This window comes from Engystomops pustulosus, chromosome 2, assembly GCF_040894005.1.
Source record: "Engystomops pustulosus chromosome 2, aEngPut4.maternal, whole genome shotgun sequence".
NCBI classification, from domain to species: domain Eukaryota; kingdom Metazoa; phylum Chordata; class Amphibia; order Anura; family Leptodactylidae; genus Engystomops; species Engystomops pustulosus.
Window position 1 is genome coordinate 199,156,573 of NC_092412.1, and position 18,240 is coordinate 199,174,812.

General features: G+C 40.6%; 1 protein-coding gene across 2 annotated transcripts in view; it reads right to left on the bottom strand.

Moving 5' to 3' along the window:
* Positions 1 to 18,240, bottom strand: part of RPGR (retinitis pigmentosa GTPase regulator) — a 41,482-nt gene that overhangs the window by 14,152 nt on the left and 9,090 nt on the right. For both annotated transcript variants that reach the window (XM_072137807.1, XM_072137808.1), the window contains exons 2-8: positions 15,985 to 16,110; positions 15,097 to 15,189; positions 9,656 to 9,718; positions 8,746 to 8,904; positions 6,135 to 6,284; positions 3,261 to 3,419; positions 1,777 to 1,932 (exon numbers count right to left, since the gene is read on the bottom strand). In XM_072137807.1, the coding sequence (XP_071993908.1) occupies positions 1,777 to 1,932; positions 3,261 to 3,419; positions 6,135 to 6,284; positions 8,746 to 8,904; positions 9,656 to 9,718; positions 15,097 to 15,189; positions 15,985 to 16,110 (906 nt within the window). The remainder of the gene's footprint in view (positions 1 to 1,776; positions 1,933 to 3,260; positions 3,420 to 6,134; positions 6,285 to 8,745; positions 8,905 to 9,655; positions 9,719 to 15,096; positions 15,190 to 15,984; positions 16,111 to 18,240) is intronic.

Below are 18,240 nucleotides of genomic sequence, written 5' to 3' on the forward strand. Positions count from 1 at the left end.
ATATGCGTTTCTATGAAAACACATGCGATCAATAACCAGCACACGGTGTCTTGCTAAACACTGGCTGCTGGTTACCGATTGCATGTGTTTTCCTAGAAAACGTGCCATGCCCTCTTGCGCTTCTAAATGGAATCAAAGCAGTACGTGTGACCAGATCCTGAGGGCTCTGGGGGAAGGGGGTGTCTGTTACCAAAGACCATCCCTGCTTTTAGCTTTACTGATATTCTATGCGATAGAGCAACACAAAATATCAAGAATTTGTGTAAGCGGTTAAAAAAAATAATAATACAAGCACACAAGCATTTGTATGTTTTGGAATATACAAATCTGAAAAGTTTTAGTGTGTATAGGTATTCAGCCCCCTGATACCCCAAAATAAAATCAAGGGGGGAATTTATAAATACTGGTACATCATGAGTGAGTCTTACCAATCCCCCCACCAGAACAGCTCCGGCCTCTTGTGTGCTGCCTGGCGTAGATTTGTGCCACTAGCTATGGTTATTTTACCTAGTAGTAATATTATTAGTAATTTTCTGAAAAGTGTTTTGAGGTTGTTAAGAGGAGGAAAAAAAGTTGCAATTCCTGGCTATGTGTGAAGACTGGTGTATAAGGCATGATAATCTGCCCCACAGTGGGGAGAATTAATCATACACAAGCACATCATGCGCCAGCATATAATGAAATCCCAGTCCCTGTGGATACGTGAATAGGCGCAGGCTACCCTTCACACCCAACACTCCCACTTTAAGTGAATGTGGCATAAAGGGGGAAATAATCGCAATTCCTGTGGTGCGAATGACAAAATGTCCACCAGTGTGCCAACTTCCTCAAGAAGCCAGCTGACACAAATAGAGAAGATCTGCATGTAATATATTCTCAGTATATGTACAGCTGTTCTGTGAAGGCTGCAGGGGTATATTAAAGAGCATCCACGAACTAGCAGCATCAAGAAAACCAAGGAACACATTTAGGGAGAAAGTTTTGGCACATTATATTGCAGTGTCAGGTTTTAAAAGTAAAGACCAAGTTCTGAACATCTCATGGATCACAGTTCAATCCATCCTCTGTAAATGGAAGGAGTGTGGAACAACATTAAAGTTTTTGGATGTTCCATTTAATATGAACAAAATGAGAAAAAAGTTCAATGTGTTTGAGTCCTTTTATAAAGTTATACAACTGCCTTTACAGTGGTGGATAGACCACAAATACCTGAACATCTGTTTGTAAACTGCTGACAAACTGGCCCATAGGCGGGATAAATAAATAAGCAAGAGTAAATACATCAAGTAAAGGGGGTCACCATTAATGACATATCCTAAAGGGAGACAATCAATAGTTGACCTAAACAGTGTCAACAAGTGGACCCTTAGTGATCAGCAGCTTGGCACCCGTTTATCACACAGACTCAATGCTGGAAGTAGTTGGCTTTGTGTCCCTGTAAAAGTCGACCCAGTGACTGCCATTTTCGCAGCTCCTGATTGAGAATCATGGCTAAAGTAATAGCTTCTGTCCATAACAGGGATACAGAGCTCTTCCTCATCCATCTCCTTGTGTTTACATGGCGCTGGAAGCTGATGACTGGGACTGGGTGTTAGTTCCCCATCAATTATTTATTAACATCCTATGATGAAGTTAGGCCATCAATCATTATTAGAGAACAACCCATACCATAGTTAAACAGAACACATACAAGCACAAAAAAACAACATAAAGATGTTGGCACCAAACATGTTAAAGCTTTATCTTTTGGAGAATACATATCATTTGCTTACTAACCTGTAATGACTGCAGTGTGGTTTTCTCCACAAGTAACATATCGGATTTTATGCATCTTCAAAGCATCTACTACTTTGGGTGTATTTGTCTCAAAAATAAAAGTGCCGTGTCCTAGTTGTCCAAACTGACCAAGACCAAAGGAGTAGACTTCTCTGTCTAACAGGGAAAAACAAGAAGAAGGAATGAATCTCCCCCAGCAGAACAATAAGTCAGCTGTATACATAACGTATAATATAAAAAGTACTGTACAAAAGTACAGTACATATATAAAGAATATTAAAACTCTATTATTCCCACAGGAGCCTTCATAACATCCATCTTTTGCAGCTGTTTTTTCATAGATTGTAAGCTCTTATGAGCAGGACCATCACTCTTATTGCAATGTATGATTTTGCTTGTATATGCCACCCATGATTTGTAAAGCACTGAAGAATATGGTGACCCTATAAAAGGTTTTTTAGAATTATTTATCAAGGTCAATACAAATTTTAACATACATACACCTGCAAAGAGTTTGCAAATTCTCTCCATGTTTGAATGGGTTTCTTCCGGGTCCTCCAGTTTCCTCCCACACTCCAAAAACATACAGGTAGGTTGTTTACATTGTGGGGACAGTGACCAATTTGTCATGCTTTGTGCTGTGCAGCGTAATTTGTAGGTGTTATATAAAGAATTATTATTATTTCAGTGAGTACAGCCCTCATATTTTCGGAAATACAATATAATATCTTTCATTGAAGACACTTTGATACAAAGTAAAGTAGTCAGCATAAAGTTTGTATTATAGTACAAATTTACTGTGCCCTCCAAATAACGCAACACAAAGTAATTTATGTATTAAACACTGGCAAGTGATTACGGTACATTGCCAAATAAAAAAATGGTAAGTTGTGACTAAAATGTCAATATTTTGTGTGGACACCATTATTTTGTATCACTGCCTTGAAGATCAGATTGAAATCCCCAGTACTCTCATGAAATGTCATTTATAGAATTCTGTATTTTATGTGAAACGTTTTTACCAATAAAAAAAAATCTCTGTCAAAGTCTTTGGAAAATGAGCACAGACGGGTCTGCAGTTTAGAGGCTGCAGGGGTAGTGTTACTTCAGACACCCTTATCTTTGGTTCTGCAGAAGCTAAAAAAATGCTGGTGTCTTATTAAACATAATGATTTCATTGTTCAGATTCCATCAGGTTTGTGCGAGCTACAGAACTGGAGCAACAAGCAGTTAAAGAAAATCTACCACCACGATGAAGAATTTTAAACCAAGTACACTGACATATATATGTGCTTTATATGCCCCTGTTTTTAAGATGCCCATGCGCCGCAATCTTTTTGAAGCCGCCGGCGATCAGCGGGAAAACAAAGCAATATGCAGCAAAGACTTACCGGCTATGGATAAAGTAGTAATAAAGGCTGTTTGGGGCAACTTGCCTATTTTTGTTTTTACTAAAATAATAATAATAATACTGAGCCACAAACCTGTCACAGCAACCGTGTGTCCTCCACCGCAGGCAACCATCTTTACTCTCCCAGGAATTCCAGGGACACGTTGAGGTTTTTTGTGTTTGTCTAGCTTCTCGGCAGGCAGACCCAGCTTCCCGTTTTCAGGTTCTCCAAATGTATATAGATCACCATCTTCTACAAAACAGAAGGTTCAGGTATTATGCTATATATACTACATTACAAGATTGTCACATATGGATCTAAAGGGTTCCTTGTTCCATCCTTGATAAAACTTGTACATAGAAATATTACAGGACATCTATATCTACCAATAACCCACCCAAAATGGACCTACTAACTTTAAATACAGATTTGTTAGGACGTTCCAAAAATATCAGATCAAAAAATTGTGCTCCCTCGTAATTCCAATGTGGTTTCTGATTACAGAATTGCTGATATTTTAATCATTCGCCATCAAACAACTTTACAAAATGTGATTTGTTCCCTCAATAGAAAACTCAGCTCTAATGAAAAAAACCCTCTGATGGAAAAGTCACCTGATATTCCAAATCCAAACTATCAAAATATTTGCTCCAAAAGACAGAAAGCGCTTCACACCTTTTGCACTCCTGTGTTCCCAAATATCAGTTTATTCCCACATAAATAGTACTGGGGACAACCCACTTTATGTCAAAACTGCTCTTTGGGCACTAAGCAGATCACAGAAAGTGTTATTTGAGTTTTGGACCACAGATAATGGAAGCCATGACACTTTTGTAGAGACAGTATAGTAGAATTAAATGGGACAAGACCTCATTTTAGAAACCAAACAGTTAAAAGAAATGTATCGAGGAGTTTAGGGAAGATTTTGACCTCCCCTTTTCAGTGGCCACATTGAGGCAGATTTATAAAAAGTGTCCTAAGGTTAGACAGGGCAGAGTTAGACTAGACAGTCTTATTCGTCACCAGATTCATGTAAGTGTCTGGTGCTGGATGATAAATCTGTCCTAGTATAAGACTATGGGGCACATTTACTAAGGGTCTGCGGACCGCATTTCCTGGCCGTCAGACAACCCGACTGATTCTGATTAAGCGGGGGATTTAAAATTCAAATTGTGTCGCAAGACATTCCCTCACATACTCCGTAAGAAGAAAGTGAACTCCGGTGGACCTCAGCGGGGAAGCGACACATGCAGGATCTTGGGTGCACAATCTTAGTGAATCGCGGCAGACTTCATCCTCGTCGGACAACGCACCACGGGGATTGCACAGGGACCGGGTAAGTAAATGTGCCCCTATCTGTACTCTGCACCTCCTATTAATTGGCCAGAAAGTTAGGACACAATTCTGTCAAGTTAGCAGTATTTCTGGTGCATGGACCTTTTGGTGCAAGGTCATGCCCCCTTTTCTTAGGCCATGCCCTTTTGACGAGCTAATCGGAGAGCCAGAAAATTGTCTAAAACCCTTTATAAACGAGGTGCAGACAGTTTTTTTAGTGAAAACTACGACAGAATTGTGTCGTGGACAGATTAATAAATCTCCCCCACTGTGCCACTTTCATTGACTAATGTTAATTATTTCTGCCAAACATGCTAACAATACCTGATCATTTATTTGAGAGGTATAGTTTGCAAAATGGGTTTGAGGTGTCCACTGTTCTGGTACCTCAAGGCTCTGAAGTCTGACATGTCATCTGCAAGAAATTATAGCAAATAAGGTGAGGGGATTTATCCCAACCCATAGGGTGGCTCATTTCCAGCATGTACACCAGCATAATTCCTGACACACGTCCATAGACATCCTTTCTGACTCCATCTGCTCAGTATATGTCGCATCCAGAGGCAAACACTGCATGAACAAGTGAAGCAGACGGAATTTTTCATCATACTTCCTGTTGGAAAAAGCAGTATGCGCTCAGCAGCGATTTTGGAGGCTATGGGGAAAGGATGTCAATGGAAATTTAAAGCCCCTTGTTGAGAAGGACCTGGGTGTACTAGATAGATCATAGATTAAATAACAGCATGCAATGTCACTCAGATGCCTCTAAAGCCAGTAAGATCTTGTCATGCTTCAAGTGGTATGGACTCTTGGGATAGGGAAAAAATATTGCCACTGTACAAGGCATTGGTTCGGCCTCACCTGGAATATGCCGTCCAGTTCTGGGCACCGGTCTATAAAAAGGATGCCCTGGAGCTGGAGAGGGTTCAACATAGAGCTACAATAATGATAAGGGGTATGGAGGTTCTCAGTTATAAGGAAATATTAAAACTAGATTTATTTTGTCGAGAAAAGAGACAACTAAAAGTGGATATGATTAATTTATATTAATGTATGAATGATCCATACAAAAATATGGTGGGAAGTTGTTTTAGATTAATTCAAATTAAAAGACAAGGGGGCACTGTCTGCCTCATGAGAAAACAAGGTTTAATCACCAGAGGCAACAAGGCTGCTTTACTAAGAGAACTGTAAATCTGTGGAATAGCCTGCCTCAGGCGCTGGTCACAGCAGGGACAGAAGACAGCTTCAAGAAGGGTCTAGATGCATTTTTACATCTAAATAAAACAATTATATTATAATATAGAATTGTTTACCGCAAATCCCTTACCTTCCTTGTTTGAACTTGATGGACTTTCTTTCAACTGTATAAACTATATGTATAACATTGATCCCTAGCCTCTACGGAGCGTATACTGTTAATGTGTCCCAGTGATGTAACTGTCCATATATATCTCCAGCAGCAAATCACTATAAGCAGCTGATGTTCGCTACTCCCGTTGTCAGGGGGGAGGAGCTGAACTCTAGAACATATCAAACTTTATAAGCTTACAGTGGGATACAATGCAATGTTGGGCAAAAATGCTATGTAAATGCAGTATGATATCTATATAAGAGATGAAAATTACTTACGTGTTACAAATGCTGAATGGTAATAGCCGCAGGATATCCAAGAAATAGGCTTCCCAATATCTATCTGCTGAGGAGTGCAGATGTTTTTCTCATTGCCAAGACCCAGCTGACCTTCTGAATTTTCACCCCACATGTACAGTTTGCCATCAGCTGAAATGAGTAAGAAATGTAGAGTGTTGTTATATGCAAGGATCAGAAATGATCTACAGTAACTACCAGTATTACAAAGGGGTCATTACACAAGAGACTGGGAAGTGACTAAGAAACTTTCACATCACCTGCTTAGAAGTATACACTGAAGCCGTCTGATAATACATTTAGACATATGGGGTTATTTAGACAGATACATCAAGAGTCCTACGCAGCGTTTATCTCTACACAAGGCCCTGCCTGGCGTAGAAGTTAACGCAACTGGCTCAGCTTTGGAGTTAAAGGCCTGAGGCTGAGGAGACTTTGATGCCAGTACCTCAGCCTGCAATCTGCTAGTCAGCAGTGTGACCCACAAAGGGCATCTGACAGAAGAGGAGATAAGCACGCTGCCTTGAGGGATTGCCAAAAGAATCCCACGCCAAAATCAAGCTAAAATTTTACTTACAGATTAAAAATACAAGACAGTGCCCTACTAAGGAAACCCAACTTACAGACAATCCCCAGTTAAAGACAAGCCTATGGAACCTATCTTGTACGTAACCCAGGGACTGCCTGTAGGATACATTTGCTGATGTGTTTCAAGATGTGTTGCCTGATCACAGAGCAAACTGAAATATACTGTAAAAACGCTTTTTGAAAAAAAAAAAAAATAAATAAATGCTTACACATGTTTGGACACATCTGACTTGGTTATACATTATATATGCCAAACATATAGTAGTGGGGGCACAACTTTGGAGCCGGAGCTGCGCATCCACGAACCTGCTGTTCTGCACATGTGCAGATGGCAGGTCTCTCGGGACAATGTTGCGCAGCTATACGGAGCTCTGCGCCGAAGATTTCTGGCAGGAGGAACAAAGAGGCTACTGGAGCGTGGAGTATCCTCGCCGTGTAGTCTCAGCTCCGGCTACTCCACACCCCATTAGCCTCTTAGAACATTTACATATTAGGGGTATAAAAGTTAGATCCGTGGTGGTAGGTTCCCTTTAAGTCCCATGGTTTCCAATACAACTTCTATGCAGATGATACACATATATATTTCTGGTCCAGATATAAACCTTTCTTCTAGCCAGAATTCCAGAGTGGAAGAGAACAAGGAGAACATGGCTGATAGACAGTTTCCTGAAACTTAAAATGGACAAAACAGAAACCAAAATCTGCCCACATTTATTAATGTGTTTGCACCAGTTTTCTGCCTGACGTTTCACTAGAAAGAACGTGCAAACTGATTGCACATGCATTTATAAAGTGTTTGCACCAGTTTTGTGTTGCAGCTGCACTGTGTCCGACAATACAGAAAGAATATGCACCAAAAGGGGCCTTCCGGTGCACAGTTGGACCATGCGCCAGAATTCTAAAGCATTAAGAGAGTGCACCAGAAAAAAATGGTTAATTCTGCTGGAGAAGTGCAGGGGACACATTTCATGAATCTGGCGCACACTCCACCCACATGTGCAGTTTGTATAGGTTTGTATAAATGTGGGCCATAATCTTTCCTCCACCTAACCATCACAATTCATGGCTCCACACTCCCCAGTCCTTAAAGTCTGCTGCCTTGGGGATCATCTTTGACTCTGCCTTATCCGTTAAGCCTCACATACAATACAGGCCCTTATTACAACCTGTCGCCTCCATCTTAAGAACATATCTCGCATCTGACCCTTCCTCAATCCAAAGTTCACAAAATTATGTGTCCAAGTCCTCATCATCTCCTGCTTGGACTACTGTCATACTCTTCGTCCCAACAAACTATCCAACGTCCCTTCAATCCATCCTAAACTCTGCTGCCTGCCTAATGTCTCCTCATTTCTCCTCAGCCTCTCTGCCAGTCTTTCCACTGGTTACCCAGTGCACAGAGAATTCAATTTAAAATACTAAACATGACAACCTGTCCCCTCCACATATCAGCCAATTCCTCATCAGCCAATACCGTCCTACAAGTAACCTCCATTCCTCACGGGACCTTTAGTTTCAATTTATTACCATCCGCTCTTCTAACAACCGTATCCAGGGTTTCTTCCATGAATCTCCCCTACTCTGGAACTCTCTACCAAAATGTAGCAGACTGTCCCCCACTTTCCAAACCTTCAAATGTAACTTGAAAACCCACCTGTTCAGAATTATCTACAATACTCCCTCACCCTGTGTCTCCATCTACCCTCCAATATAGATTGTGAGCTATAACAGGCAAGGTTCTCCTTTCGCTTGTCTTCTGATCACTGTAGTCGTGTATTTGTTCTTGTCCTAATGTAGCGTATGTGATGTATGTAATCTATTTATACGGCCTCCTGATGCAGAGGTTAGAAGTAGAAGGTGACAACACTGCACTGAACAGAAATAAGACTGGATTGAGTTGTCATCTGAATGCTAGGAAATCCGGCACAGTTCTGGTGGCATTACAGGTGGTTGCACGCTTCAGTGCTCAGTAACACAGATGATAATATGAGTGATCATCTCCTACCGGTTAAGGCTGCGGATGTGTTTGAGCCCGCTGACAGCTGTTTGATCTTGTACTGCCCGCTAAAGAAGGCAATTTCCTGAAAGCTCGATCTTTCTTTGGTGTCACCGAGGCCGAGCTGTCCTTCACTATTCCATCCTGAAGAGTAAACTTTTCCTTGTGCTATAAAAGAAAGAGCATACAGCGCACATTGTTATTTCCACCAGACAGCTACTAGTTACTGAACTGCCAAGGCCTTCCACGTCTCATCTCATTGTACAGCAGCCTCCAGACTGAGATAAATCACTTGTCACCAGTCCTGATGGACATCTGTGACTAATAAGGCCAAGGGAAACAGATCTGGCCAGCTAGTGTTAAATTATTGACTGCTTCTCCATGATGACGGCCATGCAGCTTTGTTCTGAATAACTGTTATTGCTGCAAGCTCCTCTGTAGACACCTATCGCCTATAGTGTACAAGACCTTCTGTCCTGAAAGTGTATGTGTAATGTATATCCTAGAAACCAAGCCCACACGATAAAAACAAGTTTCTCATGGAAAAAATGTACATTTATAAATTTAGCTATTTTGCACTGCTTTGCTTTTATGTACATGTGAAAAACTGTCAACTTATTTCACCCCAATGGGTGAAAAACATTCAGGTTTTTTTTTTTCCTTTTCAGAGTTTACAATATTAATTGGTATAAATCGTCTCTATACAACCATCAACACTGCCATGAATAAAGGTCACTATGCACATGGACCATAACCACACTGTAAAGAGGGCGTAACCTGTACAGCGCTGGCAGTGTGACCTCTGACATTATTGTGATGTTTAATCTGCGCATTGCCTGTGCAATCTCTGAACATTAATATAATCTATCATATTAGTGGGGAGATTGATTATATAAAATGATAAAAAAAAAAAATTTACCTGTGCAAATCAAAGTGTGATTCCTTCCACATGCTGCAAGCTTTATTTTTTCAGATTTTAATTCTGTAAAACACAACAGTACACAAGATATTATACTTTCTATATTATCCAACCATATATAAAGTGAGCATATTGGGGACCTGTCTCATTTTTTTTTTTCCTTTGGTGTTTAGTCGAGACTTTTGGTAGGTCTTTTTTGCACCTTATGTATGATTATGTCTTTTTTTTTCTTGTAATACATGTTTAGTTTTTTGTGTCCTGGAAGGTGCAACTTTTGGCCATTTTTTTTTTTTTTAGACTTTTTGTTGCAAAGGTCTAAAATTCATATTAGTGCAAGCCACGTGAGGAGGGTTATATACAAAAGTGGACACTACTGTTAATTTTGATTTGAAGCCGTGGCCTTAATTTATAAGCACATGTATAGTCACACCCCCAGGGAGATGATGACATATGATTGTGCCGTCACACGTGTGTTTTTAAATGCATCACAACAGCTGAGAAGAGGAGATTTGACTAATTACATTGCTATCAACATGTTTTAACATGTTAACCAAAAATAACAAATGTTTGTGTTAACACGATGTTATTTTTTGTAAAGTGCTACGGAATTTGATGGCGCTATATAAATAAAGATTATTATCATGTTAAGATTGAGTTAACACGTGTTTTGTAAACGCCAAGTTGACCGAAATATATTTCTCCAAATCTGCTCTTCTCAACTGTTGTGAGGCATTTGAAAACACATGCATTTACACCACGTGTGACCGTACCCTATGAAGTAACCAATACATTTCAATAAAATGTGAATCCAAAAGGTTATAAATTAAAAAAGGAAAAAAAAAAAACTTTCAATAACCAACAGGTTTATGTGCAAAATTTTAAAGGGAACCTGTCACCAGGGGCCTCATTGTTAACTAAAGACAGATTGTAAAAGTCCATCACACCTGCAGTGTAAATCTGCCTCTCTGTCTTTTCTAAGCATTTGCATTACAATATAATTGTGTGTTATAACTTACCTTGCTCCCTGACAAAATCCTGGGGTAGTCACAGGGCCTGGACTTTGGTTTGGATGCATTTCAAAAAACATCATGTGACTTGTCTGTTATGCACTCCTCAGAGCTTGACTCCCACCTTTGTGCTCCTGTATAGCTCCACCTCCTGCTTCTTCTCAGAGGTCACAGCCTGGTCAGCCTGACATCAGTGGGGGAGGGACAAGCTGTACAGGAGCACAAACATGGAGGCAGCCTGCAGCTCAAACAGGTCATATGTTGTTTTTTGAAATGCAGGCAAACCAAAGTCCAGCCCCTGTGACTACCCCAGGATTTTGTCAGGATGCAAGAGTAAGTTATAACACACAATTATATTGTAATGCAAATGCTTAGAAAAGGCAGAGAGACAGATTTTGCACTGCAGGTGTCATGGGCTTTTACAATCTGTCTTTAGTTAAAAATGAGGACCTTGGTGACAGGTTCCCTTTAAGCATGTAAAAGAATTCAAATTTACATGTTGTTAAAACAGGGTCCATGAAAACCTGGACCAGGTGCACATTTGCACCTAAAAAGTCTCAAAACGAAGGAAAATAAAAGTGATAAATAGGTGAAAAGTCGCACAGAACATCTGAAAAATAAGAATACATAAGGCACACTGCACAAGGTGCAGACAAAAGTGTACTTGGAAAATGACAGTAAAACTCTCAGTGAAAAGTTGCAAAAAAGACAAAAGTCCCAAAAATGTGACAAAAAAAAGCAGCAGAAATAAAGATACATGTTGCCCATTGTGTCCTCATACAGGATTACATAAACTTTGATAGGCATTACACATAACATTCTGGCTATCTGTAGCCACACTTGAGGGAGTTTTGGAGCAAAATGCATACTGTATAGATAAACATGGTCATCCCGAAGTACGGAAATTTATTTTAGGGGGCAATGCTAGAATTGTCTGTCACATACTGTGCTTATAACTTACCATTGGTAACGCATTGTTTTCAATACACTTATATGGTCACCAACTTTTTAACAAACTGTACAAATCAATTGTTTAAGAAACCTTCGAGAAAGTATATTCTGAATATTATAAAGAACATAATGGGGCAGATTTACTTACCCGGTCCATTCGCGATCCAGCGGCGCGTTCTCTGCGGTGGATTCGGGTCCGGTCGGGATTCATTAAGGTAGTTCCTCCGACGTGCACCAGGTGGCGCTGCTGCGCTGAAGTTCCCAGGAACGCACTGGAATACACCGACCCAGGCTGAGTGAAGGTAAGTGCAAGCTCCGCTACACATTTTTTTTTTTTTTTTAAATGCGGCGGTTTTTCCAAATCCGTCGGGTTTTCATTCGACCACGCCCCCCCCCATTTCCGTCGCGTGCATGCCAGCGCCGATGCGCCACATTCCGATCGCGTGTGCCAAAATCCCAGGGCAATTCAGGGGAAATCGGCGCAAATCGGAAATATTCGGGTAACACGTCGGGAAAACGCGAATTGGGGCCTTAGTAAATGGGGCCTTTGAAATAAGCATGAAGAATCACCTGTCCCCAAAAACACATGGAAGATAAAAATGAAGAATTTTAAATCAGCTGAGAGGTATAATGCAGTATAAGCAGGCCGCCTGCGATTTCTGTACTGCTAGCACAATCTATAACCAGCAGGAGTCATGCTTCACGCTTCTACCTTGAAACAAAATTGATACATTCCCCGCTGCTGGCTATAATAATTTCCAGAAGCTTTAGAAAGAATCAAAGCAGATTATATGTACTTGTTCCTTCATACGGATAACAAGCAAGAATGTAACAAGCAAGATTTGTCTCTGACTGTGTCATCTACAAAGCAGAAGATGGGACGACACATGAAGATTTATATATGGTTGTCCTAACATTATTACCACACGGCTCGGAGACACATGGCATCCTGAGCACAAATCAGTATCTATCTATACCCTTATGGTATAAAATAATGGTGAACAGAAGCACTTTTGATTACTATCCCTTTCCCAATAACTTTCACGGATTCAAGTTTACCTTCTACTACGCATCTGTTATTTGAAACAGGAAAAATAATGCAGTCTGTGCTGTTTTTGCCGTTTTAAATAAAAAAGTTGCGGCCAACACTAAAGGCGATGGTGTGAACTTGCGGTTACACATAGGGTGATGCCTGGCGTTAAAGGGAAATATGCAAATACTTTTTCCAGGATGGGACATGGAAAACGTTGCCTCTTGACTAGCTTGGAAGGTGGCCCCCTTAACATACCATTAGCATGATGTGCGACTATAGTGATACCAGTATATCTACTCCGAAAGGAATATTTTCCCAACTGTGGCCAGTGACGTTTCGATTTCTTTGGATGAGTACAGTGTGGGGAACAGGTTTAGCTGAGTGAAAGGAACAGATAAAGGGATCCTGTCAGTAATCACTGACCTAGTAAACCACTACCAGTATCTACCGATGGGGCCACCAGCTTACATCACATTTCAAAGTTAATTTATGGCTGATGCCACCACACTGGGCCATGGGAGAAACATGATCTGGATGGTGTTAAGCACAGTGACAACACACTGGCAGTGGTTTATTTCATCAATTTCCGGAGACAGGATCCAGCTTGGCAATAAGAGGATCTGAACATCAAAGTTTGCTTTAAATGTTGCAGGGAAGTTACTGAACCACTGTCCCCATTGGTGATCTCTGCATTACATACAAGAGACAGATAGTCTTTTGGTTAGGATTTTTAAAAAATGCCTGTAAAGAAATTAGGCCAGGTTGAACTGTAGAAATGACCTCAGCAGGATGCCAATTGTAAAGTCAAGGGGCAAAAAAAAGAGGTGGAGGGGCAGTTAAGAGCCTGCCACTACCTACCTGACTTCAGATCACTTGTTTGCATAATGATTGAAAGAAATCTAGAAGGAAATCTAGCCAAAACAGTCATAGGCAGATAGGTCAAATTAAAGGAAAGATATCTTATGGTAGATTCCATGTACAGGCTTTAGCCGCATCCCGTTTTTCCCTAATTCTTGGACGTACCTTCTGTTGAAATTGTCAAACATGCAAATTTATTTCATAGGCTACTCGGGGCGTGAAGTAGCCTCGAACAGCTTCAGGGGCAAACACTTATCCAAGCCCTAGTAGCCACTACAGGACCTGCCTCAACATGCTCCGGGTCGTTCTTTTGGTTCACTGCCGGCAGACGAGTGGGTGCTACTGAGCAATCACAGAGCTCCCCAGCACCAGCTGCGTCACTGATCTTGAGTAAAGCTTGTGCAGAGCTCGATTGCTGGCTGTAGTGGCTACTCTGGGCATGGGCTTACTCCACACCTATGAAATTAATGTGCATTTATGACGATTAGACTTTGTTTCGGCAGAAGCTGCATCCAAGAATTTATGAAAAGCGGGATGCAGCTGCTGCCCAGACTGTTATCTCTAAGATACTAGTTCATAACCAGCTACTTGAATGAAAAAAATTATTTTTAGATCCAGAGATAAATGTTTACTGTGTCCCAAGGATGAAAAGCTGCTGTCCTCTTAGGTGGTAACAACAACATTTAATTATTAAGTAAATTATTATTATTATTTAATAAATACATTTTTTTTCAAATTTAATAGTGGCTTTCTCTGGCTCTATAATGATATATTCTCCGCTTTAATATGACACCAGAACGTTTCTAGGTAACACAGTTCAGAAGAAGTGGGCCACTTTCATGACATCTATACACGTGCTAATTGCAAGGGGTATGCACAAATAGTCATGAGGGGGTTAAGTTAGTGTGAGTGGATTTTGTAAGAGATTTTTCCAGCAGAGAATATTTGTTTAAACCTGGCAAGTTATATATATATTATATATGCAATATTATAATTGCATTATACTATAATAATACACAGTACACAGCGCTCCCGACTGTCCAAGCTCTATTAGGTACAGCCACAATTCAACATCTATACCCAACAAGCACCACTGTTCCATATCAGGATATTACATCCCCATTGCAAGAAATTCTACACCTCTCACAAGAGAACTCAAGAAAGCCGGAATACTGTGTAACTATATGGACCTGAAGAAGGGCACTGTACGCACCCGAAACGCGTTGTCCATTTACTTGTAAATAAATTATTACTATGTTTGAGCGGCGTCCTGCTTTTTTTTCTAACAAATGATGCCATTATTACTGATTACATGGATGAAGCTTTATAGAGGAGCAGCCCTTATGCATATAAACTTTGTTTATGTCCATGTACACAGACAAATTCATTTCCATCGGCTCATACACATAGCTGTGCTTTCTATGGGCCCGTGCATGAGCGGACTCACCAAGCCCCTTAAACTGAGAGCAGGTCCTACTCCTTGGCCAGTCTTTACTGCAGTCAGTGGCCCTCACGCCCCGATGGAACACAGGCCACACACAACAGGGCATAAGGGAATACTTAAAAGAAAACTATTAGCGCAATGATCTTACCTTTCACAGATGTTGGTTTGGTGATAACATTTCCAGACCCGATTCCCAGCTGTCCATTAATGTTGCTGCCAAAAACATAAAGCTTGCCACTTCCTAATCAGAAAAGAGAACCAATTTTAGTAATACGATAACAAAATACTAAAGTGACTTTGGTCTGTCCACTACTTATGTGCACACAATCGGACCCATATAACTTCATGCACCGGCGAATGATGAAGCCGCCACCATGGCGGATCTGGCCCAGTTTTGGGAAAAAACTAAAAAATGACACAGACAAGAGGCAGGAACGCCCCGTGCCGGCCCGCTCTTCTGGAAGCCACGACCTTTCACGCCACCTACATGGTGTGAGGGAGGCATAATCGCTAGAATAATTGCAATTTCTTACAGTGCGATTATTTCAGTGCTTCTATGACAGAAAACTGGAGACTACTGTATAAAGCTATGAAGTGTCTATAAACTATATCTGCTCAGAGTATGTGGAATTAAGGCATAAATAACCGTAAGGCAGTCGAGGGCTGTTGTTACATAGTCTTTTGGGGATACAGCTGTATCTCCCCTCCTGCTACACGGCAGAACACATGGCAGTTTTGCCCTTACTACATTTTACAGGTAAGGATAATTGTAGTAAAGAAAGGATTCATAAAAAAAATATATTTTTTATTCAGTGCTATGGAAATATAATACATGTAAGGCCTAAAACCCACAAGCGAGTCTGATGCAACTATCTTGCATGGTGTGCTTGCCGAACTGACTGGCCCATCAGACACAGGTCAGTTCAGTTCTGGTCGCTGAGCGTTCGGGTCAGACATTCTGGTAAGCACATGATGGGAGTTTTGAGGACGGTAAAAAGAATCAGATTCATTTGTGGGTTATAGGCCTTATACTTACCTGTAAGAACAGCTGTGTGCTCATCTCCACAAGCTATATACGCCGGCTTGTCACTCTTCAACCAAAACTTGCTGGGACAATTATCTGCAAACTTGCTTTTCCCAAAGGTAAATATAGCTCCAGAGTCTGCAAAATAACAGGAGAGGTTATTCGGTCAGAAAGATGATGCATTTTCCTACACTTATGTGTTAATACCTGTAACTTGCTGTGTTACCATGAATGAATAAAGGATTCAAGATTTCCGGTGAATCAAAAAGTGCCGACCTCATTTGTTCTGAAGTTTATGTTTGCTTGCGAGAAGAGAAGTACTCTGAGGATCGTGCACCCAGAGTTTTGAGTAGGTTCGTTTGGTGTGTATTCACACACAACAGTGACTTAGTCATTCTATTGCCCTACTCAGATTTAGCTACAAACCCAAAGGGTGCATGTACTTCTGAAAACTGTAAGATGAGAGCCTTTACCCCTTTATCATTGGACCAGAAGTGTGATTCTAGCTGCCTTAGCTCAGAAGATCCTCCCCCGTCGCAGATTACGCCTCTTGTTGTATCGGTCAGGGGGCAATTGCGAAGGGCAAAACTATGCCATATTTTTAAAAAGTACACAGGCACTGGCCAGAAACGCCCCGTGCTGGCCCACGTTCCCAGATGGTGTGGAGTTGCTGTGGCCTCAAAACTAAATCGCAATTTCTTGCAGTGCGCAATAAATTGTGATTATTTCAGTGCTTCTACGCCAGAAACTGACAGAGAAGCACTGATAAATCTCCCCTATACTACTGACGTCATTAATATTACAAGCAAATCTCTATAGAACCAAAGTGGAAGAGGATATTGTGTGGATCAACGTCATCATCAAGGTTACTGCTCAGTTCCTGACAGCCAAGGTGATATTTAGGTGTATACAAATATAGCATATTAACTTGTATTCAAAATATCTGCAAGGTCGAACTATTATACTGTAAAAGGTTTTTAAATAAGATAATAATTTGGTAGATTGAAAATTGAAATTTGTACCATGCACTACTTGCTGTTTTTACCAAACATGCATTTATTCTATAAAATTACACATTATATCACATATCACATACACTACCTACACCGCTGCTAGTCTTCAAAAACGCTGTGTGTGAAAACTGAAGGGTGTGAACACGGAGTATCACCACATAAAAAATAAAATAGTGCAACGCGTGGATACTGTGTGTCACCACATAAAACCAAATGGAATAAAACTGTGCATGCACAAAACCTAAAAACAAAAATATAGTCACTACATCACATTAGTCCAGACAAGGATATCGGACATATTCATATAGCACATCAGATCGTTGAAAAATTGTATACTTGTTATCTTCGATAAATTATCTCATTGAACCTGTTACTATGCCTTCTGGCTTGAAGTCTGTCTCTTGAGTCACTCGCAATGATTCCAGATAATATCCTTATAGATTAAGTGTTATCTGTATTTGTTCCTTGATACCACAAAAAAGGGTTCTATTGAAAAAGGGTCCAGAAACCCCGAAACGCGTGTAGAAATTATTGACATAGACACATCTTACTGTGTCTCGTTGATTCATCTCTAAGAACCTGCAGATGCGGTAAATCGAAGGAGCGACAACTATCACAGAGGAAGACGGCTTCCACCACACCAGCTCCAGCATTAGGACCCAGAGGAATCCAGCCGTATACTCCAACACATGCGCAGTCTATCTTGAGGCATGAAGAGCAGTGAGAGCACTAGTATACTGTGTCTTGGTTCTGCAGTGGAGACAGTGTTGCCGCAGTACAGTAAAGGTATTGTGGTATCAAGGAACCCATACGCTTAACCTATAAGGATATTATCTATCTGGAATCATTGCTAGTGACTCAAGAGACAGACTTCAAGCCAGAAGGCATAGTAACAGTAACTTATCGAAGAAACAGTCATATGAAAAAATTTGGGCACCTCTATTAATCTCAATCATTTTTAGTTATCAAAATTTGGGTTTTTGCAACAGGTATTTCAGTTTGATATATCTAATAACTGATGGACACAGTAATATTTAAGGATTGAAATGAGGTTTATTGTACTTACAGAAAATGTGCAATATGCATGAAAACAAAATTTGACAGGTGCAAAAGTATGGGTACCCTTATCATTTGCTTGATTTGAATACTCCTAACTACTTTTTACTGACTTACTGAAGCACCAAATTGGTTTGGTAACCTCATTGAGCGTTGAACTTCATAGCCAGGTGTATCCAGTCATGAGAAAAGGCATTTA